This window comes from Furipterus horrens, unplaced genomic scaffold (assembly GCF_987537825.1).
Source record: "Furipterus horrens unplaced genomic scaffold, mFurHor1.1.pri manual_scaffold_4, whole genome shotgun sequence".
Lineage (NCBI taxonomy): Eukaryota > Metazoa > Chordata > Mammalia > Chiroptera > Furipteridae > Furipterus > Furipterus horrens.
Genome location: NW_028327174.1, coordinates 38,479,788 through 38,503,212, shown reverse-complemented (window position 1 = coordinate 38,503,212; position 23,425 = coordinate 38,479,788). Strand labels below are relative to the sequence as shown.

The following is a 23,425-nucleotide window of genomic DNA, read 5'->3' as shown; positions in this document are numbered from 1 at the left end:
TTATTTCTACCACATGAAAAAAGAAGAAATAATCATGTGTTGTGGTAAAAGTGCTAACTACTGCTACAACTGCAATAATATTGCAGTATATAAATGTGTCAAATCAACATGCTGTATCCCTTAAATTCACACCATATTGCATGTCAGATATATTTTAATAAAAGTAAATAATGCTTGAAAATAAATAATTCATGTGCATAAAATAGAAAGCTGCTCAAAAACTTGAGTCCTTGTTTTTCACTAGATTTTTTTTTTAACCTAGATAATTATGTGGAAGAACACTTTACTCGATGATTTTTGTGAGCTCTGGAGCACTGGTGAGGGTGACATTTTGTTTCCTTGTACAAGGTGCTTTTGGCATAAGTTCTATTGCCTTTAGAGTTCAAGGTATGTTTGGTCATTTTATAAACTTATACAGTTTAAAGTCAATGTTTTGTTTTTTGTTTTTTTTTTTTTTTTGTCTGTGAGGTTGCCTCTCACTTGCGTCCCCAACTGGGGACCTGACGTGCAACCTAGTCATGTGCCCTGACTGGGAGTCAAACAAGCGACACTTGGCTCGCAGGCCGACGCTCAACCCACTGAGCCACAGCAGCCAGGGCCCAATGTTTTTTTTATTTTTAGAAATATTCAAAACTTGTACATTGTTTTGAAAGAAATCATGTTTCTGTGGAAAATGAGTTTAAGTTTGAGGCGATCATGATTGGTCAGGTCCATTAGAGAGACTGCTCAGTGGATAACTTGACTGACTTGTAAACCAACTGTGATTTCTGGACACGACTAAGATATGTTGGTTGCAAAACAATGTTTTTGATTGTCATTGTCATTGTGATTTTACACCATAGAGAGCCTTTTCTGCTGTTGTATTTCTTGCAAATCAGAAGATCTGGATTTGAAATCATAGCTGGCTCTGGACAGGTTGTTATCTCTGTATTAGAGTTTTCTTTATGGAGATAATATAATAAAAGGGTAGAATGAGTTTTGAAAAAAAACTACACAAGTATTAGATGCTAGCATTGTAAATGTAAATTCTGAAATTAAGAGTTATCAAATTGCATTTTAGAACACATAATTAGTGAGAAGTTTCGACTCTTGATGAACATAGGTAACTGAAAGCTTGTTTTTCTCCTTGGCATCAAAAATCACTGCAAAGATATATTTGGGGAAAAGTTAAATGAGTAATAAAGAAAAGCATGCATATCGTATGAATTTTTTTTCCCTGAAGAACTATATTTAGAATGTTGCTTTCAGATGAAGCTGTGCATGGGACCAGCATTATCTACATTTATCCCACATTACTTTCCATAGACCCTAGACTATGCCAAACAAAATTCCAAGAAAGGTGCTGGTTTTCTGTATCTTTCCATATTTCAGATAGAGACTTTTCAGAAACACTAACCATCTACTGTTAACTTTTTAATAACAATTGGAGAAGAAAGCTTACAGCCTCTTTTTGGAGGCTTGCTGTATGCCTTTGATCTGAAAAGGCATATAGGAAACCTCTTAAAAATTAAGTTTTATTCTCATTTTCTTTTCTTCCTTTATTTCTAGGTAAAAATATCAGTAAAATAACCAGACTTCTTCAGAGTTCAAACCAAGAGTATATGGCCACTTGCACCAATGTTATTCTGACCAAACCAGCAGGAATCATAGAGATCCCAAGATATTTTCACAGAACTACTATGTGGTGAGGAAGGACTGTTTGTTACAATGAAAGAAGTATGGGAATGATTGCTTGACAGGTAGCAATACTTAGTATTTACTGAAGCATTATTTTTCACCTCTTCTGCTTAAAGAGTAGACTTTGGGATAATCCCTGATCTGAGGCCTTTGATAAATGAAAGCTGATTGTAAAGTTATCCCCATTGATAAATTCTACTTTTTGAACAAAAGAGATCATTTATCAGTTGAAGTGTAAAGTCAGATCTCTATGAAAGAGTTTTAGAGATTAAAATAATATATGCAGAATCTTCTGGCACTTAGTAGGTTCTCCGTAAATGGTTCTTAAATTGCCATGATGGAAATAGAACTTTCCTGGAATTAAACAAGAGGATATATTTAAAGGGAAAAGTGAAGATTTATATAATACAAATCCTAAGTAAATTTATGTGATTTGGAGGAGTTTGGGGCAACTTCAGACAAGAATATGTCCTTAATTCTTATAGACTGCGAGTCAGAATTTAGAGTACTTTATGTGATTGACCAACCATTCACCATGATGGGTGAATTTACTTAAACCTTTTGACAAAGCAAGTATTAGAGAATCTTTTTTAATTGTTGTAAATTAAAGTAGAAATCTTTCTTTCACCCAAGCACAAAGAAGCAGATATAAAAACTAAGGCATTCTAAGTCAATTACAGTGATACATTAAATTCTCAACAAAGCAAATAACAGCATATGCTGTTTAGAAATAATTTGACATTCTTCCATCTGTGCCATCACTGCCATTGGAGGTTATTAACCCCTTCAAATCACATCATTTGCCTAGATATTATCAATTTCCAGATGAAATCGACACCCTTGGCCTGCCAGGGTCACCTGTTGGTTTATGAAAGATTTGGATCAGCAAAATATTAATAGATAACTAGTCTTCCATGAAAAACTATGTTTTTGATTTTCTTTTATGAAGCATCATAGCTTCTTGTGGGGAAAACATAGGATCTGGGCCCGGCCTCCTTAGAAATTATCTGTGCTTCTTCCTTTCTTGCCTTACAGAATACCTGTTACTTAAACTGCCTCATAAGGTGGTTTTGAGAACTTAATGAGGATGCATGTTAATTAATATAAAAGAAACCAAGCTTCTGCTGTGTTTGAATTAGAAATTTACATTCCCATTTCTATTCTTTAAATTGTGCTGCTTGGAAGAAAAGATTAGACTGTTGTTTCCCTCTTGCCTTTCCATGAATGGGGTGTCTGCATACACAGTTTGGAAGAAGAAAGAAATATAGGGAAATAGTACATTAGCTATATTAGTTATAACTTATAATGTTAATGAAGTCCATACCTGTTCTTCTTTACTTAGAATTAGTTCTTTAAACATGCTTACTACTTCCTATCTCCACCCCCAAAAGTTTTAATGACCCAATCTCAATTTTTGCAAGTAAGTTTTACAAGCTCCAGGAGCTAACTCAATGCTTGAGGTCAGTAGTTAATCAATGAATATTTAACATAGCCAAGCACTATGATTTATCCCTATAATGCAAGGATCATTTTTTGAATATTAAAAAATGTATTATGTATCATGTAACTAGGTCAAACTAAAAAAAGAAACTAGATATAAATTAATTACACAGCAATCATACCTTTAAAACCATACCAGTAAAAATTAGTTAACAGATATAATGGAAAGATCATTTCCATTATAGTTAACAACAAAAACCATAAAGCTAAGAATAACCTGAAAGGAATATGAGATATATCATCAAATGTAAAACTTGATACACACACACACCCACACCCACTATACCCCACAACCCCCCCACACAAAGATCAGAATAGAGAAAAGTAGCATGTTCTAATACTGGAAGACAGAATTAACATTAATTCATCCCAAATTAATTTACAAATATATTTCCCAACAAAATTCCAATGGGAATTTTTTTTACACAAAGGAAGAAATTGATAATAACTCTAAAGTTTATTCTTAAGATAAATAGCACTAGCTGTTTGGGGTGAAAAAGACCAGATGAAGCAAATTATCAGGTATTAAATCATACCTTCAAATAATGATAATCAAATAGAGTAGTGCTAGTGTAAGAAGAGACACATATGAGTGGACCATAAGGGAAATCAGAAATATATGCATTAATAGGATAAATTTGTCATTACAGATCAGAGAGGAAAATAAATTATATTCTTCATCATATTACAGAAGAGCTTATTAAAGAATTAAGCATTTTCCTTAAACCATTAAATGTATAAAAATAGGTAATTATTTTAACTTTGGATGGAGAAAGACCTTATCATATAAAAGCAATGAAAGTGAACAGAAAACTATCAGTAAATTTCTATATCATTAAAACCTTTTCTGCTCTAATCAAAACAAAATTTAAAAAGCAATAAATGGGATTTTCAACAACTCTGAAAAAGGATTAAGGTAATTAACATGGAGAATTTTAAAATCAGTATTAGAAAAGCTCAAATCTGTAAAAATAAATTTTAGGTCTCAAAATCTTTGACTAAGCTTTGATTAAGTTGCAAGTTAAAACCAGGGTCTCCAAAGGGTTTGATTTTTTGTTCATTTTCCAAGAGAATGACAAGCTATTGACCCAAGTGATTTTGAAAACATAAAGCACTGGATTAATCATTAGCTTCTTTTAACAGATAAGAAAGGTTAGTGACTGTTTGCATATCAGTTACTATACAATCTAAATTAAATCTCTTTTTATTTTGTGTCCTGTCACATCGAAGTTGATCCTCTGGCTCTCTGTTTACTAAAAAGAGCAGTTTTCCTGCAATAGTGAAAAGCTTAATAGTTCCTAGGATTATTGACTTGAAACCTTGAAACTATGAATGTTATAGCATACTACCTTTGTTAGAATGTTTGTTTCAGAAAATACTGTGTAAGATCAAAGTTGAAATGGTTTGTCATAGGAAACAGATTTAAATCATCAACCTTATGATAACCCTTGATTATGACCTTTTATTTAGTATTTCAACTTTTAACCATACTTATTAAAGATATACTTCACACATATGTAGAGGCATTTATGTATAAGGTGTTCATTCAGCTAATGTTACTTATAATGGCCAAAACCACTTACATGGAATATTGGTTAAGAAAAGTATAGTAAACCCATAGGTAAAAATGTTATGCAGGCACTGAATAAAATATTTTCACTTTTTTTTTTAAGAAACTCAAGTCTTTTTTATTATTATTACTGATTATGCTGTTACAATTGTCCCAATTTCTCGCCCCCCTGCTTCTCCCCTCCCTCCAGTAGTCCCCCCGCACCCCTTAGTCCATGCCCATTGGTTGCGCATATAGTTTTTCTCAACATCTTCCTGTCTACTCCACTCCCTCCTACTATGCTTCTTAATTCCTGCATCATCTCCCTTCCTTTTCCCCCTTCCCTCTCCCCGCTGACCTCCCCACAATATGTTCCCCATACCTATAATTCTATTTCTCTTCTCGTTGCCTACTTAGTTTGCCTTTATTTCGATTCCCTAGCTTCTGTTGTTGGTTGTTGTGATACAGTTTTATTTTAATGTTCATAGTTTTGATCCTCCTTCTTCTAAACCAGTCCCTTTAACATCTCGTAGAACAGTGGTTTGGATCTAACAAACTCCTTCAGTTTTACTTTGTCCTGGAAACACTTTCTCTGCCCTTCTATCGTGAATGACAGCTTCGCTGGATAGAGTAATCGTGGCTGTAGGTTTTTGATTTTCATTACTTTGAATATTTCTTGCCAGTCCCTTCTTGCCTGTAAAATCTTCTTTGAGAAATCCGCTGATAGTCTAATTGGGACCCCTTTGTACATGATTCTTTTCTTCTCTCTTGCTGCTTTTAAGATTCTCTCTTTATCTTTGATTTTTGACATTTTGATGATATTGTGTCTTGGTGTGGTCCTCCCTGGGTCCAGCCTATCCGGAACTCTCTGTGCTTCCTGGACCTGTAAGTTCATTTCCTTCCCCAAGTTAGGGAAGTTCTGCTTCATTATTTTTTCACATAATTTTTCAATTTCTAGTTGTTCTTCTTCACCCTCTGGCAATCTGATAATTTGAATGTTCGATCGCTTATAGCTGTCCCAGAAGTTTCTGAACCTCTCATCATATTTCTCACTTTTTGTTTCCTCTTTCTGCACTGGTTGACTGTTTGTTCCCTCCCTATGTTCTGATTTGTTAATTTGATCCATGGTTTTCCCTTCCTCACCACTTGTCTTGTATGTATTTTTGTTCATTTCAGCAGGATTAGCCTTCATTCCTTCCCTGTCTTGATTCAGCCCCGCTGTTAGGTCTGTAAGCTGCCTTATGACTATAGCTCTGAACTGAGCCTCAGAAAGATTCGCTATTTGTTCATCGGTCAAGGCTTTTATTTGTTTTTTTTTTTTTGTTAGCTGTGTGATTGGTATTTCAATCATTAATTCTGCCATTCTGACTGTTTTGTTTATCTTTCCTTCTTATGCGGGATGCTGTCACACCTCCTACGCTATATGGGGCCGAGCCCCATGTGCTCGTCACAACCTGGCGACCTTTCTCACCACACTGTGGTGCTTTGCGTGGGGGCGGGGGTCCAAGATGGATTCCTGCTGTTACTCTCCACTGAGGAACAGGGCCGCCTCCCAATGGGGTCTGCCTTCCCAGGCGTTGGAATCGCGAGCCAACGGATCTGGTCTGCAGCTGGGGCTGGCTCCCAGTCGCTTCTCTTTTCCCCCCAAATAGAGGTGTCTGCTTACCCGGTCCCACTGTTCGCTGCTGTGGCTGCTGCGGCTGCTGCCTCCAGCACAGTTTGATCTTTCTCAGCTGCGGGTTTGCACTTCCTACCTGTCCGTATGAGCACCACTTGTTTATGACTTCATACGCTGGACTTCCATGTAGCTTTATTTTCAGGAACTTCTTATTATTTTTAGTTTTGCAGTAGTTGTAGTCTTTCTTAGTTGTAGAGGGAGACAGAGCGTGTCAGTCTATGCCTCCATCTTGGCCGGAAGTCTATTTTCACAACTTTTTTATGAAACTGAAAATTTTTAAATGTAATATTGAATGAAAAGATCAGGATGAAAATCTAAATAGCATAATTAAATATTTTTAATTTATGACTACATATGACTAAAATAAAAGTCCAAAGGAAAATACATCACTATGTTTAAGTAGATATTTCAGGAGTACAAGATTATGAGTAATTAGTTTTGAAATTCTCTAAATTTTCTCCAGTAATTGAACATTCTGATTTTAAAGAAAACCATAAAAAAACAAAAGAGGAAGGAAAACTGTTTTGTTCTAGATGTTGAATTAACTTTATGGGGGAGAACTTCATGACAGCAGGCTGGCTTTTAGCAGTCCATCTCATAAGAGAGAGAACTGTCTTTGAAGAAGTTCAGACTCTTATCACCTTCCGAAGGATGCTTTAGAGATCCTGGTGTAATGAGAGGCTGAACCATTGCTAATTAGCTCTAGGATTCTGAGTCTCAGGAGACCTCTAAAAGCTATTGCCTAAACAATTTCACTTAGGCTAGCTAATGGATTTAACTTTCGTGCCAGTTTCTACAAGCTGCTTCTTATTCATTTGACTATGCTGTGAATACATGAAGGTTGTTTATAGAAAAGGCTCCAATACACTCCCTATACATGATTATTTTTCTGAAGTCTGGTGACATGAATAATATTTTTGTTCCCTAAGGAATTATCTAGACCATGTCACCTTCTCTTGTAAAATATAGCTTTAAAAATATCTACTAAGGTTATTTCAGATATTATACTGTCTCCTAGTTGGTTTAGAACCCTTTCCTAAGAATTGCTTAGACTCAGGAATCTGGAACTTATATCTGTTCTAATTGGGTTTTATTCTGCTTGATTTTCCCATTTTTATATTGTTGGGAATAGATATGGTATAAATTTGTAATTTCAAAAATTGGATTTTTCTCTCTTATTTTGCTCAAAAACCTTTGCCTTATTGAATAGTAAGTTTTTTGTTTGTTTGTTTGTTTGGGGCTAGAAAAATTAAGTGAAGGAGATTCATCTTCATTCAAATCTCATGGTCCTCATATGATGATTTTTACATACAATGCCAGTTTGGCCATGGAAGAATTTTTTTTGAGATAGTCTTTTCATATTTCTGGCAAGTCTATTGCTTTTTTTTCATGTTTGTTAATGTGCTTGTTTCATCGTGCTTCATTATGAAAACTATGTTACGAAATAAGTAAATTGGAATTCTCTGTTTCATTTGTCAGCTTTAGGGGCGAAGACAAAAATAATATTTAAGGTTGTGACTTCTTTAACCCATGGAGGCCTCAATCTAAATATCTATGAAGTATAAGATTGATCAGATTTATTATTTTTTTGTATGTCACCTAAAACTTTTATCTAATTTTATGGGTACTTGGAATATTATAAAAATATAGTAGGAATATTTTATCCCTACTAAAAATTTTTTTTGAAATTCCTTAATGTGCAAATATCCAGAGTAAATTAGTTCTCTTTTACTTGTTTGGTATCTAGTTCATATATATTAGTTGCAATAAGGTTATTGAAAAATATGTTTTGCCTAACCTTCCTGTGGTTTGGGCAAAGGCACTGATGGTATTATGAAAATTGAAAATTATTGCAAATTATAGAAATCAGGTGCTATGAAGGAAACACTTGCAATTATGTTATTAGAATTGCTCTAGTTCTTAAGGTTAATCAATTATAACCATTAAAATGTTAATTGAAATACAATTGAAGAGATATTTCTACTAAAAACAGTTTGCTTAATTTAGTCTGATAATTTGGGAAGTGTTGGTAGGAGATCACTAAAGAGACTTGCATCGAGTTCAGATTATATGTCAAAGAATACCTTAAGGGACTCACATAAACAAAATAGAATAAAATCTCACATTTAAACCTTTAATTATCCTGAATGTCAACAAATATTTTTAAACTTATACTAGAAGGATTCAGCAGTGAACAAAACAGCCCCTGCCCTAATAGAATTTACAGCCTGGTAGGGGAGCTAGTCAATAATCAGATAGTCATGTAGAAAAACATAGCGTAAAAAAAAAAAAAGTGTATTAAATTTGGAAGGAAAAATACAGAGTGCAATGAAAATATGTAACAGAGGGATTCGGTCTAATTTGACTAAGGATTGAGTTGGAATTCTAGGAAAACTTTGATTTCTCTGTTTCCTTACAGTGAAGCATCAGGAAATTTATTTCTACTCATTGTCTCCCCTTTTGCTCTCTTATTTTGTCTTGAATCCATTGCCATAAGACTTTGTTTTTCTTACCATTCCACATTGTTCTTGCCAAAGCTACCAGTGACTTTCAAAAGTCCAGATTCAGTAGTCACGTTTCTGTCCTACCAGCAGCGTTTGACTCCCCTCCCCCCTCCTTGATCTCCTTTAACTGGTTGTTCATCATTTTCTGTACCATTAAAAGTTGAGGTGTTCCAGGGCCCAGAACCTTGACTCCCTTTTCTTCTTTACCTATACTCACCCTTAAGTGAGTGAGTGTGCAACCCCTAGCTTTAAATACCATCTATGCACAGATAATTCCCAAATATATATCTCCTGGCTCAACTATTTTACTGAACTCCAGCACTGTATATGCGACTTCCTCCCTCTCCACTTGGATATTTATTAAGCATCTCAAACTTATTATGACCAACATTCAACTCCTGATTTCATACCCCTGACTCCAATTTCTTCTTCTACCAGTCTTTCCCATCTCAGTAGATAGCAAATCTATTTTACTAATTTATTGCTTGAACCATTAATCTTGGTTGTCCTTGACTTTTCTTCTCATATCTCACATTAAATATAGTTCATAGGTGGGCCTTTCAGTAAAACAGATCTAGAATCAAACTTTTTCTCAACAATTCCAACATAACATTCTGATATGAGTCTCTTTTTCATCTATTTTACTCCTAACAGCTAGCATGATCCCTTTAAAGTAAATAATTCAGATCATGTTATTCTTCTGCTTCTAACCTTTCAATGTTTTCTCAACTCATTCATACTGGAAGTCCTTACAGTGACCTACAAGATGTTACATGATCCTGATCTTGGCTACCTTCTTGATTTCTCCTACCATTTTCCCCAATACTCACCACACACCAGCCATGTCAAACTTCTGGCTGTCTCTCAGTTGTATCAAGCATGCCCGATTGCTGTTATCTCCAAAGATGACAAGCATGCCTAGTAAACAATTGGTGCTCAATGATTGTTTATTTGAATAAAGGAAACTACATTGCAGCCAGAGCAGATTAGAGAATAAAGAGAAAGGAGTGAATGGGTAAGAAAAGTATCTGTTTTCTTTATGCTAATCCCCCTGGCTAAGAGCTGAAGTATGAATTAGAGTTAACTCAGGAGACTGTTATTACACATATTCAATTTTGTCTTTCAAGTAAAGTCATAAAATCTTTAGTGCAGACATTTTTGTAATGACAGAAGAAATTATTAGATTTACACACTGTGTATGAGGTTTATTAAAGATCTGACTCATCATTCATATTCTTGAAATTAAAAATTAAAATATGTCCATAGAAATTATGTTGTATCTACATGAATCAAAAATATAGAGCCATAAAGTGTCATACAGTTTTGAAAGATGTACATATAGCATAGAAAAAGACCTGACAGGATTTACATTAAAATATGAGAATTGGTTACAGAGCTCCTGCAACTACAGGAGACTTTTTATTCTCTTTTTTGAACTCGATATTTTTGAAATTTTCTACAATGTGCTTGTATCACATTTAGAATAAAAAATATATAATATTTGCCTGGATGTATTGACCCTGAATATTTTCTTATTCTAGATTCCATGTGAGGAAAAGTGAAAGATAAAGGTAAGATTATAAAGGAGGTAAGGAATCCAAATGGCTTGGCTTTGGTTATATAATATTATGGAAATAGAATCAAGAATATCCTTGTTGCTAAGCACTGTTTAATAAAAGGTGTCCTCTGATTTCTGTCAAAAATTTCCAGGTGTTTGTGGGGCCTGATTCTAGTTGCTTTGGAGTGAAGTATAGATTTGAATTAATTTTCTTAGTGTTAAACTTTGAGGGTAATGGAGACCCAAGGTGGATTAGGGAGTGGAGGGTAAGGACGTGGCACATTGCCCAATTAATGGATGAGAAAAGCATCTGTTTTGTTCATGTGAATCACCCTAGCTATTTTAAGTCTATTTATTGACATTCTTTCTATATACTCTTATTTTATGTCTTTTGCGTTATGTATATTATTTCTCTCTCTCTCTCTCCTGGACCAATACATAGGGAAACTACAAAGAGCTAAGATTATGAAATAAGCCAGTTTTTGGATGGTGCTAACTTTAGGTTGGATAATACCTAGAACATTTGGAATAGCCCCAAAATGTTACTGAATTACTCAATTCTCTTTTCTGGTTTAGTAGCCCCTTTCCCCCTATGAAACTTAGTATCCTGGTTCCAACTATCTGAAAGTGATCCAAATTGCCCTATCTAATAAATATGTGTAATTTGAATTGTACATGCTGTGAAACTGAATTTCGAGTGTACATAATTTGCTCATGTATTTAGTCTAGTAAAGTATTCATATCGACTTCTCAAACTGCTTTGTTCTTTACTCACATTTTGTAACATTGAAATTATTTCTCACTGTATTTGTAAAGAAATAAAATATTATTGTGGTATTTACAAATTTAGAAAGTCCTGAAAGTCTTAGGGCACATTTGTTGAATGTCAAGTGTGAGTTCACGTGATGCTAGACTGAAGATAATAAAATCTGTTTCTCATGATTGTGAACATTAAGTAAGATTATGTATTACATATGAGCAACAAAACTACATTTAAATGTAGAAGGTGATGATTTAGTAGTTCACAGTTTGTGAGTTTAACTCAGAGAACTTCTGTGTCTTCTTTTGAGGGGTAAGTTTTTCAAAACAAAAATCTCTTAAACCCTGTGTCAGTATACATAGGAACTATGGATGCAAAGAAATGGTGACAGAAATTAATAGAAGTACACTATAGTTGAAGTTTTTTAAAGATTTTATTTATTTATTTAGAGAGAGGGGAAGGTAGGGAGAAAGGGAGAGAAACATCAATTGGTTGCTTCTTGTACACCTTCAACTGGGGAACTGGCCCACAATCCAAGTATGTGCCCCAGCCAGGAATCAAACCATTAATCTTTTGCTTCATGGGAGATAACCCAGCCAAATGAGCCATGCTTGCCAGGGTTATAGTGGAAGTTTTAATAGATTCAAGAAGTAACTCAGCTTTTTGATTATTGCATAAATACTTTTTATTCTTTTTGCCTTAAGGATGTCCAGTATTCGATTTGATTCCCATTAGTTTTATGGAAATCACATCTCCCAATTTTCCTAGTATTTATCCAAATATGCTGAACTGCACTTGGACTTTTTATTCCATGTCAGTAAATACAATTAAGGCAGTGATCAAATACTTGATAACAGAAGAATCTTGGAATTGTGAATGTGATTACGTCAATATTTATGATGGACAAGATCAACAATCAAGATTACTTGGTAAAATCATTTTTTTTAAAATGATCTATGCTAAGTGTCTCTAAATATTTATATAATGTATACATGTGGAAAGTGTGACCTACAATTACCTTAAGAACAGTATCATTTGTTGTCAGTGGTTTTCTATCAAATCCTTAATCAGAATTCCCAAACACAATGGGCTGAGCATAAGACCACACTCAACTGGATTTTGACCTTTAATCTCAGTACTTCTTGATTTCAGCCCAGTGATTCTTATCTCCCTTTATCATTAGAAAACAGTCTAATATGTTTTTTCTCAAGATGTAATATACTTCAAGAGGTTTTATTTTCTAAACTGAATATCCAGGTAACTTTTTTGAAAATTTGTTTAGATAGGTTTCATTCTCACAGTAAAGATGGCCATTTTTAGACTCAGAGTAAATTAAAGAGGAAAAAGCTAATTAGGTTAAAGAGGAAAAAGCTAATTTACAGACTTATCAATCACATAGTGTCTGTAATACGTGGATGTCAGGCAATATCCTGTTCTGAGACCGAATCATAGAGGGAAACTTTTCCAGAGATTTTGTAATCTAATATTGAATCATCTTCTCCAATGCCCTCCCAGTTCTGCCACTTAGGACACCATTACAAGCCACGTGTCACAAAGGGCAAGAGGAGAGTTTTTGATAGTATATTTTCCAGGGACCTTGACCTCTTCTGTGATATTCCAGGATTTATTACACCAGTATGTTTAGCAATTTGCTTCAAAATTCCAAAGTTACCTAACTATTTCTTATCGGTGAGTTTGATAACTATCAAGATTTCTAAAGCAATTAGAGAATGGGTGAGGGAAAGATACAAAATTTCAAGCTATTAGTTAGTTCTCCTTAAGATTAATTAGAGGCATCTACGGCACTAGACTTGCCTATCTAACTCTCATCAAAGCCCTTTAGCCAAAGACCCCTGGAACATATCTATAATTGAGCAATTTAGATTTAATACTGCAAAGAGGGAGATTATATACTATGGGAAACCATGAGGTGTCAGTTAGAAGGTGTTAGAAACAACCCACTAAAGGATTTGGGCTTTGCTTGGGTTGTTTTAGAGAGGGTCTAAGTCAGCAGACTTAGTTCTACATTGGATGCTGTCAGGAAGTGGGGCAATTTTATGATTGGGTATATCAGTCATGCCTGGCTCGAGTAAGGATAAAACTGCAAATGAGTAGCAAGCTCTCATTTTAGCTGAGAGAGAGAGAGGGAGGAAGAGAGAGAGATTCGGTATTTTGGTGGGTACACATGACCTTGTCTTTGTCTCACCTTATTACTGACTCAGAGAGTCCTAGCTGATGTTGATGTTCTGTGAGATTGTTTATGTCCAACAGGAGAACAACACATTCTAGCTTTGAGCACCACATTACAGCAGTTCATGGGCCGCCTTTTGCTTTTTCACTCTTTTGTACTCTTCAACTTGGCAACATTATTCCTTTTTAAACGTTCTGATTAATAAAAAAATTAGAGGTATCAAATGATTACAAATGAGACAGGTTGTATTTCTGTAGTTATGATTCTATATAAAAATGAGGAAATTACCATTTGCTTACTAGCTTTTACAAATTTATTTCATACAATTTTATATACTCATATTATTTTATTTCAATGAAACACATGATTTCTATAAGGATTTTTTTATAACTATTAAACATAGAGTCCCATTACTATTCTCCTAACTAGTTACAAGAACTATCTCTTATACAGAAGCACACTGGCTACATTGTCTTAATTATCTTTTCTTACTAAATCTTTTTGTTCACTTAAATAGAATCCACCAGTTTTTAACTAGCTTTTAATCATTGATGTGAATATAAATGGAGTGGTAGATAGCTGCCAAAGAGTTTCCATTTCAATGTTTTTAGAATATTTTAATGAAAATAAATTCAGCTAAATTAAGGTCATCTGGTCACTTTTCTTCCATTTACTCCATGAAAGCAAGACATCAGTAATTAGTAAACACCATATTAAATGCATAGGTTAAATTCATTTATTACTGAATATTTCCTAAAGTGTAAGGCATATTGGAGACACAGTGGTGAATAAGTCAGATGATCACTGCCACCTTCTCTAGAAAAACAGACAATCAAGAAGAAAAAGGTAACACTATTTAACAATACATTACCGAGGTCTCCTCTATCCCATAACCTAAACAGCCCCCCTCCACTTTTTCTTCTTGGCATTTATCATGACATAGCAGATATATATTTGTTTATTTGTTTAAAATCTTTCTCCCTCTGACAGAATGAAAATTTCCTGAGAGCAGGACTTAATCCCTTTTGTCCAATGGTTAGAGCACTAACACTTAGCAAGGGAGTCATTTGAGGCTGCTCTGGCTACTGTGCGGAGGAGTGGATTTGGGGGCAACAGGTGAATTATATAAATAGTTATGAAGCTATTGTGGTAGTCTAGACTTGCATTGTCCAATATGTGTTGCTATTAAAGTTTAAATTAGTTAAAATGAAATAAAATGTGGTATTAGCCATATTTCAAGCACTCAGTTGCTACTTATAGTGATTGACTACCATACTGGACAGAGCTGATATAGAACGTTCCATCACTGCAGAAAGTTCTATTAGTAGTTTTAGATAATAGATTATCTTACCATACAAAGAGATGACAACAATAGGGTACAACTGAAGTGGGCAGATCTAGAACGGAACTGGTAGAATTTTTTGATGGATCGAGTATGGAATTAAATATACAAATCAAGGATTGACTCTGGTATATGGTGTGAGATGTTGGAGGTGGTATTTTAATAGATAGGAAATGCTAGAAGGAGAACTAGGTTGGTTGGGGAAGATCAGTTTGGGCCATGTTAAATTTTTAATGCTATGCTATATCCAGATGGAGTTGGCAATAGGTAGCTAGAGGGAGAACTCTTGAGCTAGAAAAAAAGTTTAAGCTAGAAATATAAACGCTAGAGTTATTGGCTTTTTACAAAATTCCTTATTTTTCCTTTCTCCCACATCGTCAATCTCTTCTCTCATTCTCGAAGTTTCAGACACGCACTAATATTATTCATCACTTAAAGTCAGACAAGAAATTTAGCTTTTGTCCCATTTTTTCTGCTTCTTTTTACAGTAAAATCTCTCACTGAGGGACTGATAGATTTAGAAAGTTTATGGCATCAATGGCTAGATGGCCATGGTGAGATCAAACAATTACAGCAGGGAAGTACTAATCGAGTTGAATAGATATGAGGTGGTGATTTAGAAACTGGGTGTTTAAAAGAAAAAATTCAGAATTGTCAAATGATTGTGATTTTTCAGAGCAGTGTTAGAGAATTAAATGATAAAGGGAGTCATAGCTCTATTGTATGGTCAAACTTAGTGTTGGCACTTAGCTGGCACGCGCTAGCTCAGTCTCATGAATCTTTGCAGCCAAGGTCCAATAGGATTGGCTGTTGCCCTGCCTTACTGGTTATTTTATCCTTGGTAATGCAACAGTTTTATGAAACACTGACAAACTGGAACAGCTCTGTACAGCATAATGACCAGGATACTAAAAGTTGTGGACACATGGGCATGTTCATTTTGGAGAAAAGAAAAGACAGAAAGATCATAAGTCTTCTTTTCAAATATGTGTGGAATTCTAATAGAGGCCATGTATGAAACTTGTTCTGTGTAATAATATCTAATAGTTATTGAGTATTTACCATTATTGAGGCATAGTCATAAGAACTCTCTTAATCTTCTTAAAAATCCTACAGATATAGGTTAGTCTCCTCTTAAATATAATAAATCCAAGTCACAAAAAAATGGAGTAACTTACCCTCACTGACATGATAAGTAGATAAATTAGGATTTAACCCAAGCATTCTGATTCACTTACATTTTTGGCCACTATATTAATGACAGTCATTACTTAGATGCCTTTTGATTCAACATGAGAAAGAACACTTTAGCAATTAGAATTGTTCAAAGAGAGAAAGTGCTAACAAGGTCCATGTCTTATTTTCAAGGTTAATAATCATATGCCCGGAGTTATTTTAGAAGAAATTCAGTGTTAGATGAAATGTGAAATTAAATGCTCTCTTAGTTCTGTATTTAATCTAGCCCTTGACTCCTCGTCTAGCCACCACCCATCTTAAACCTACAGACTGTGCGTGTTACATGTATTTCTGTCAAAGCCATTAGTAGAAATACTGTACTTGGAAGAACCAAGGATAGAACTATTTCCATACCATTAAGACCTCCCCTCCAGGTTAACAGTGTATGGTAATGAAACTTCCTAGCCACATAGTTATCTACTTATATTCTATATCTGTTCATAGGGACATTGTAAGATACTTTGTTAAGTGCTTCACTGCAATCAAGATTCATTAGATTTATCTCCTTTCCCCTAGTCACCATCTAATGATCTCTTTCAAAACTTAAATTAGATTAATTTAATGTGGCATGAGAAGGATCTCATGCTGCCTTCACGTGGCCACTGAGTCTTTCTCCAAGTGCTCAAAAACCATCTAACAATTAGCTGTAAATTTTTGGTGAGGTTTATTTTTATTTAACAAACACAATACTTTATAATTACCAATTTATTTAATCCCATGGGAGTATTGTTATTTTTATGTCCATTATGCAGATGAGAAATTTGAGGCACAGAGAGAAGTTAAGTAATTTGCCCAGGGCCACATAGTTAATAAATTGTATAGCTGGTTCAGACCAGCAGTTGGTAGATAGAACCTGCCTATAAACACAAACCTGCATTACTTCACTGATAAATTACCTTGAAAACCTCCTACAACTCTTGGTTTTTTCCTTTTTTTTTTTTCTGAAAATGTGTGGATGAGAAATGAGAGGGTATGAGATAATTCTGTACTCTCCACTCAAGTTTATCTATAAACTCAAAACTGCTCTAGAAAATAAAGTCTATTAATTTATTTTTATTTATTTTATTTTTTAAATTCTTTTATTTTTTGGTTTTTCAATTACAGTTGTCCCATTTTTCCCCTATTGCTCTCCCCCACCCAGCCCACCCCTTCTCCCGCAATCATATCTCTCCCCGTTGTCCATGTCTGTGAGTCATTTATACACATTCCTTGACTAGACCCTTCCCTTACTTATCCCCCTTCTCTCCCTCCCCCCTCCCCCCTATTGACTACTATTCTACTCTTTGTCCTATTTAGTTCGTTTGTTTGTGTTGTTCTTTAGTTTCCTGTATTAGGTGATATCATATGGTATTTGTCTTTCGCCAACTAGCTTATTTCACTTAGCATAATAGTCTCCAGTTCCATCCATGCTATCACAAATGTAGGAATTCCTTCTTCCTTCTTTCTGCTACATGGTATTCCATTGTGTAGATGTACTATAGTTTTTTAGTCCAGTCATCTACTGATGGGCACTTAGGCTGTTTCCAATACTTGGCTATTGTAAGTAATGCTGTTATGAACAGAGGGGTGCATAAGTGTGTATCCTCCTCAAGGAGCGGTTCCCTACATATAAGCTCTTTTGAATTGGTGTTTTGGGATTCTTAGGGTATAATCCCAGCAGTGGAATTGCTGGGTCCCATGTACTCCTTAACTGGTTTTCACCAATGGTAACATATTGGCATTGATTCAGTAAAGAAACAGAACATTTCTATCACCACGAGAATCCATACTGTTTTCCTCTTATATTTAATAAACAATGGTATATTGATCTGTATACTGTGTGGTATTAAAAATGATGTGGTAGACCTATATGTAATTACTTAAATGATATAACCATAATCTAGTACATGAAAAAAATCAGAATAAGAAAAACGACCAATTAAAAATATGTTGGTAGAGGAAAAATGTTTTATTTTAGCTCCAGGAAGTTTGGCAGGAAATGATATGACAGACCAATAACAGTCTGTGAAGGCAGCATAACATAAGCTTTGGAGCCAGTTGGCACATATGTGGAGATGAGTAGGACAAGAATAGACAAGATTTTATTAAGAGAAGGCAGTAAAAATAAAGGACAAATCATTTAAAAAATGGCCTAGGACAGCAGGTATGCTGAAGCATTTAAGTATCTAAAATCTGGATAAGAATTAAGTGAAACATCATGGGAAAACAAACACAGGAGCACTGCATTCTGTGTATTGTATGTGTAGTGTATGTATACACAGACAAACATATAATACAAAACTTCTGTATATGCAAATTTTAATTAGAAAAATGTAAATGTTTAAATGCATAATGTATATAGTTTATATATCATGCCTTTATTGAATATAAAATTGGACATAAAATAGTTATAGCTATAATCATAGGTAAAAGGTTTTAAATTGATACAAATGTGATTTTCCCCACTCATGTAATATAGTTAAAGAAAGAGAGTAATTATATTCTCCTCCACTGTCATCTCAAATTTAACAAGGTGTTGCCCTGGAGGCACAGGGACAAAAAAGGCAGACACATTTCAAAAAATGGTTCTGGGTGAGAATCCAGGGGTCCCACATCCCAGTGTAGAGCATGTGCTTCTATTGTCCTAGGAGGATATGGAACTACCTGGAGCAAAGTGGTAAGATATAAATTGGGATGATCCCTTCTGAGTAATTAATAGATGCTTTCTTCTGGAAGACTTATTTATTAAATTACAGGGTCAAAAAGGGTACTAGAAGTCAAAGTAGATATTCTTAGAGTCATCACTGAAAAACTAACAATGCTCATATCAATCCTATGGAGTAAAGGATATTTGCCTTTTTCTTTCTCATCTTTTTGATTAGGAAAATTTGTATCTCCAATCTGTTTGCCAGGAAAAGACAATAAAATAAATTTACTTTCCAAATGTATGACTGCTGGCTGGAGACTAAGTGACCCACATTGTGAGTATATTTACTACCTCTTCCAAGATTAGAATCCGAATAGAAGTGAAGTCTGAGTATAGTATTCATTTAAAATTTTTTACTGTATTTTTAGTAGAAATGATAGTAGAAAAGTCTTTTCCATAATGGATCTTCAGGTGTCTGCTTGGGTTTTAGGCCATCATATTTATTGATGTTAGTTCACTGAACATAGCTCATTGATGCTTGTAAAAATGTGTGTTGGAGAATATCTAGTGATTTTATTACCTAATAAATATTTGTGTTTCATTTATATGTAATTATTCCCTAGTTGCACTGTGAACACACACATACTCACACACAATTGTTTTCATAACAGTATGCCACTACTGTGGAAATCCATATTTACAGATATAAGCCCAATCCTTGTGGGTGTGGCTCGTTTGGGTGTCATACCGGAAAGTGAAAAGTCATTGATTCAATTCCTGGTCGGGTCACTTGCCTGGATTACAGGTTCAATTCCCAGTCTGGGCCAAATGTAACCAATCAATGTCTCTCTCTCACATTGATGCTTTTCTCCCTCTCTTTTCCCTCCCTTTCCCTCTTTTTTTAAAAAGAAAAAAAAAATGTTGTGAGCCTATTCCCAAAGACATGAGACATTTTTCTGAAATGATAGGCTGGTAAAAATGGTATAAATGGGTGTAAAGATTATGTGCAAATAACTAGGATAAAGGTCAAACTCATGACTCTGTATTCTACAACTGAATTAACAATCAACAATTAACAATTTACAAATATCCAACAAATTAAAGACTAAGTCACAAAGCAATTTTAGTTGACAGCTTGCAGACAGTGTCAGCACATAGACATAATGTCTACTAAGCAAAATTCAAGAATGAGAACAATCTGGAAACAATGGAATAAAGTATACATTTAATATGTAAAATATAAATTGTATTGTTTCCTTTATCAACAACTAATTTGGGTGTATACGTTTCTTTCCTTCTAAAAATATTATTTTTTAATCTTCTTAGAACTATACTAAAAGAAAAAGAGCCCACATAAATATTTTGTTATTATTTTTGTCGTATAAGCCACTGAGTAGTAATATCAGCTTTTTGTTTTGTTTTTTAAAACAAATTATCTAATAGCATCATTACATTGCTGAAAGGAAAGAATGAGTGGGATTTAACCTTTGAAGTCATCTATAAAATAGGGCATTTTTTGTTTTATCTTTTAAAAGCATTTGCCTAGGTAATATATGTTTTTATTCCTTTTCTACTAGAAGATGAATTTTCTAAAACCGTGCAGCAGACAAAGGTACCATTGATCACTAGTACATCTTGTCAAAGCTACTGGGTACTGGATATTAAACACATCAATATATGTGGAGGGGCTACAGGGTTATCCTCATGCATGGTAATTCAAGGATTGCATTGATGAGTGTGGGGGCTTTCTTCTCAGTGTGTCTCATGAATGGGTATTGGTTGACAATGAAGAGTAAATGTATGGCAGTTTTAACATGAAAAGTGAGAAGAATAAGTACATTGCTAAGTTGATGTGCTGTGACTGTTAATTTGATACTTGAAGGGGACTCAATTCTTGGAAGGAATTATTCATTTGCTTAGTTAAGCTATGTGAAATTAATGATATTCAACTCTTTTTGACCTACAAAAAATGATAATTTATTTGATTTCAGAGCTGAATCAGGTAGTTCAAAGTACCTACTTCTAGTAGCACTGAAGATAATAAGATGTTTCCATGTAATTCAAAACTGTCATTTAGTCATTTTATTTAGTAGATACTTGAAAAAACTTTCTGCATGACACACTTTATTGTTGATATTGAATCAACTTATGCTCAATGTATCTTTTAGCCTATCCTTGAAAATACAGTTTGATCTGGTTCAGATAGTTGTAACATCAGTCAACTACCTGATGGCTCTAGTTTCCTATGCTGTTGTGAGCAGAAATCAGAGTTGAGAGAGTTGAGACCACTGTCTGAACATCCTCTGCAGTTGGGGTTAGCATCAACCATGGATCATGCAGCCAGACCTTTTCTTTTTGCTGGTTGTGGGGAGATTCTGGAGGACCACTGCAGTGTGCCCAGGATGGGCAGTGCAAACTCATCAGTGAGCTGGGGAAGCAGTAACTGCCCTCCCACCGCACCAACGGTCTTCAACAAAATTTCTGCCTACAGGGATTGGATCACATTTGTCACTGAAGGAGAAGCATGATCACTGAGACAGCAGCTGGATGGAATTGTGTTATAAATTGGAAAGAAAACACATACTAGTATACTTGAAAAATAAGTCTTTTACCAGTGCTAAAACACTCAATGTCACTTGTATTGAGGAACACTCAACTCTTGTATTGAGGAACTTGGATTTGGTATATTTCATACATTCAGTAATAAACATCGGCCACAGAAAGTTAATGTTGTTTCAATGCCTCCTGGAAATTTACAATCTGAAATGTCATTAAGTTCATTCTTAGTATAACATGTATATATCATAGTTGAATAGCATTATATACACTTCTACTATTTTTTTTCTAGTTTGTTAAACATTGAAAGACATCAAGGCAAATGTTATTCAGTCCATAAAATTATTAATTTTATTTGAGCAGAACAATACCCTGCACTCAGGAGAGGTCCCTGTAAGTTTCACAATTTCAGTGAGCAACGGATACTTAAGAAATTATATATCAGGCTGATTACTTGATTTTTAAGTAAACTAGGATATTGCCATTGTTTATAAAGCATTTAATTTATCTTTACCTCTTTCTGTAAACTGTAGCCAAGAATGAGGTTAACCACTATGCTATGCTGCTTTTTAAAACTGTGAGGGAGGTAGAAGCAAATCAACTTAAAGTTGATTTAAAGTTTTTCAACTTAAGTGTTTTGACAGGAAAGACTGGAAATGAAATTGCACCAATGATAACTATTTATGCTTATATTCTAGGATTTTTCAATTTAGTAAAATTAATATTTATTTAAATGTTAATTCACCAAATAAAAGGGCAGTTTAGTGTTTGGTCAATATATCTCTCTGCCTCTTGCACCTATTGATTTTGGGTAAGTCACTTAACTGCCACTTGACTCAATTTTTAAATTTATGAAGCAGACAAATAATGGTATTACTTTACACCTTTAAAAGAAGTAAGGCAAGTGAAACATTTAAAATAGTACTTACTGGGGAAAAAAATACAGTGCTTGATGTGTGATTATTATTGTCATTCGTAATAATTGTCATTATTGGCCTTCGTAAGAGTTTTTTTGGCAATCATTCAGAAAATTAAAATCTAAATGTTTGATTGGAAAATCTGATAACACGTGCTTACTCTCAAATAGTAGTACCCTTTCTTCCCAAAGTCCCCTCTATTACCTATTATACTGTGAAGTGTTAGGAAAAAATGAAGTATTAATTTTTCTTAAGAAATATTTGAATGCATAGTAGGTATTGGCAATATAAGGGTGAGAAAGACAGATGTTCTTTCTTAAGGTGCATACCATCTGGAAGACAAAAACATTGAATAATTAATATCGTTGCCTATGTCAGGAAAAATAACTTTAAATATTATCAGCGTGGGGTGGGGGGTGAGTAAGGAGGCAAAGACGGGGAACGTGGTGCAGTTTGAGGACTGATACGCATCCTGCGCCCAGGTCTTTCATCAGTATGAGTAGAGCGACATTATTAGTTCTGTGTTCTTAGTGTCTGTCAGAAGGTAATCTACCCCTTCCCGGAGCAGCTGATTAGTTACTGGCCACATGGTTACACCTAAAATAAGTTTCAACCTCCGTTCTCTTTAGCCACGCCCCTTTCAGCTTGACCACGCCTCTTGATTCACGATACACTTCGTCAGCAAAGGGCATATCGCGAGAACTCTACATTGTCTCCGTTCTGATATTCTCAGTAGTCGTAGTTCCTTTTGTTCTCGCGATATTTCCGGGTGAACGGGAGCCCGGGCGATCCGGGTGTCTGTGAAACATGGTGGTCGGCTGGGACCGAAACTCAAGGTAAATTTCTGAAACCCTGCTGGGTGCTGTTCTGTTGGTTGTCCCAGGGCTTTTCCGGGCGTGAATGTAGTTAAGAAGGTGAGAGGCTGTCATGGAATTGGCTCCTTATCGTCTTCGCTTTCCTCTGGAGAGCGGGCTGACCGGGTAGCCGCTCCACTTACCCCAGGGGCGTTACTGGCAGGACCCTGGGCAGCGCTACGCTTGGGAGCTCCACTCTCCCTGGCTCTGTTTCTCTGAACTGTATTGCAACTTGAAGGAGTTTAGGTGCTTCCTCGATAGCTGTTTACCTGACTCATTGCTTCTCACAAAGCCAGACTGCTTCCGTCCGCAGGCGAGGAGGGTCCCACGTTGTGAAGACCATACGGGTCGTGTCTCCGTCCTCCTGCGTGTCTGGCTCCCGACCATCATTCAGACAGATACCAAATTCTTGGCAGCAAGTTGCTCCCTCTTTTTAAGAAAAACTGAGGTCTTGGCCTTGCCTGGACGGAGAGTTTC

At 35.1% G+C, this 23,425-nt stretch overlaps 2 protein-coding genes and 1 pseudogene across 2 annotated transcripts in view; all 3 read left to right on the top strand.

The window, feature by feature from the left end:
* OVCH1 (ovochymase 1) overlaps positions 1-2,574 on the top strand; it is a 42,984-nt gene extending 40,410 nt beyond the window's left edge. The window contains 3 exon segments of the mRNA XM_090275115.1: positions 263-387; positions 1,549-1,682; positions 2,437-2,574. Coding sequence (XP_090131241.1) covers positions 263-387; positions 1,549-1,682; positions 2,437-2,574 — 397 coding nt within the window.
* Positions 2,575-12,007: 9,433 nt separating this feature from the next.
* On the top strand, positions 12,008-21,349 carry LOC150011542 (chymotrypsinogen A-like; annotated as a pseudogene).
* Positions 21,350-22,802: 1,453 nt separating this feature from the next.
* Positions 22,803-23,425, top strand: part of ERGIC2 (ERGIC and golgi 2) — a 39,125-nt gene continuing 38,502 nt past the window's right edge. Inside the window, exon 1 of the mRNA XM_090272968.1 lies at positions 22,803-22,930. The gene's annotated coding sequence lies outside the window, so the exon portion shown is untranslated. The remainder of the gene's footprint in view (positions 22,931-23,425) is intronic.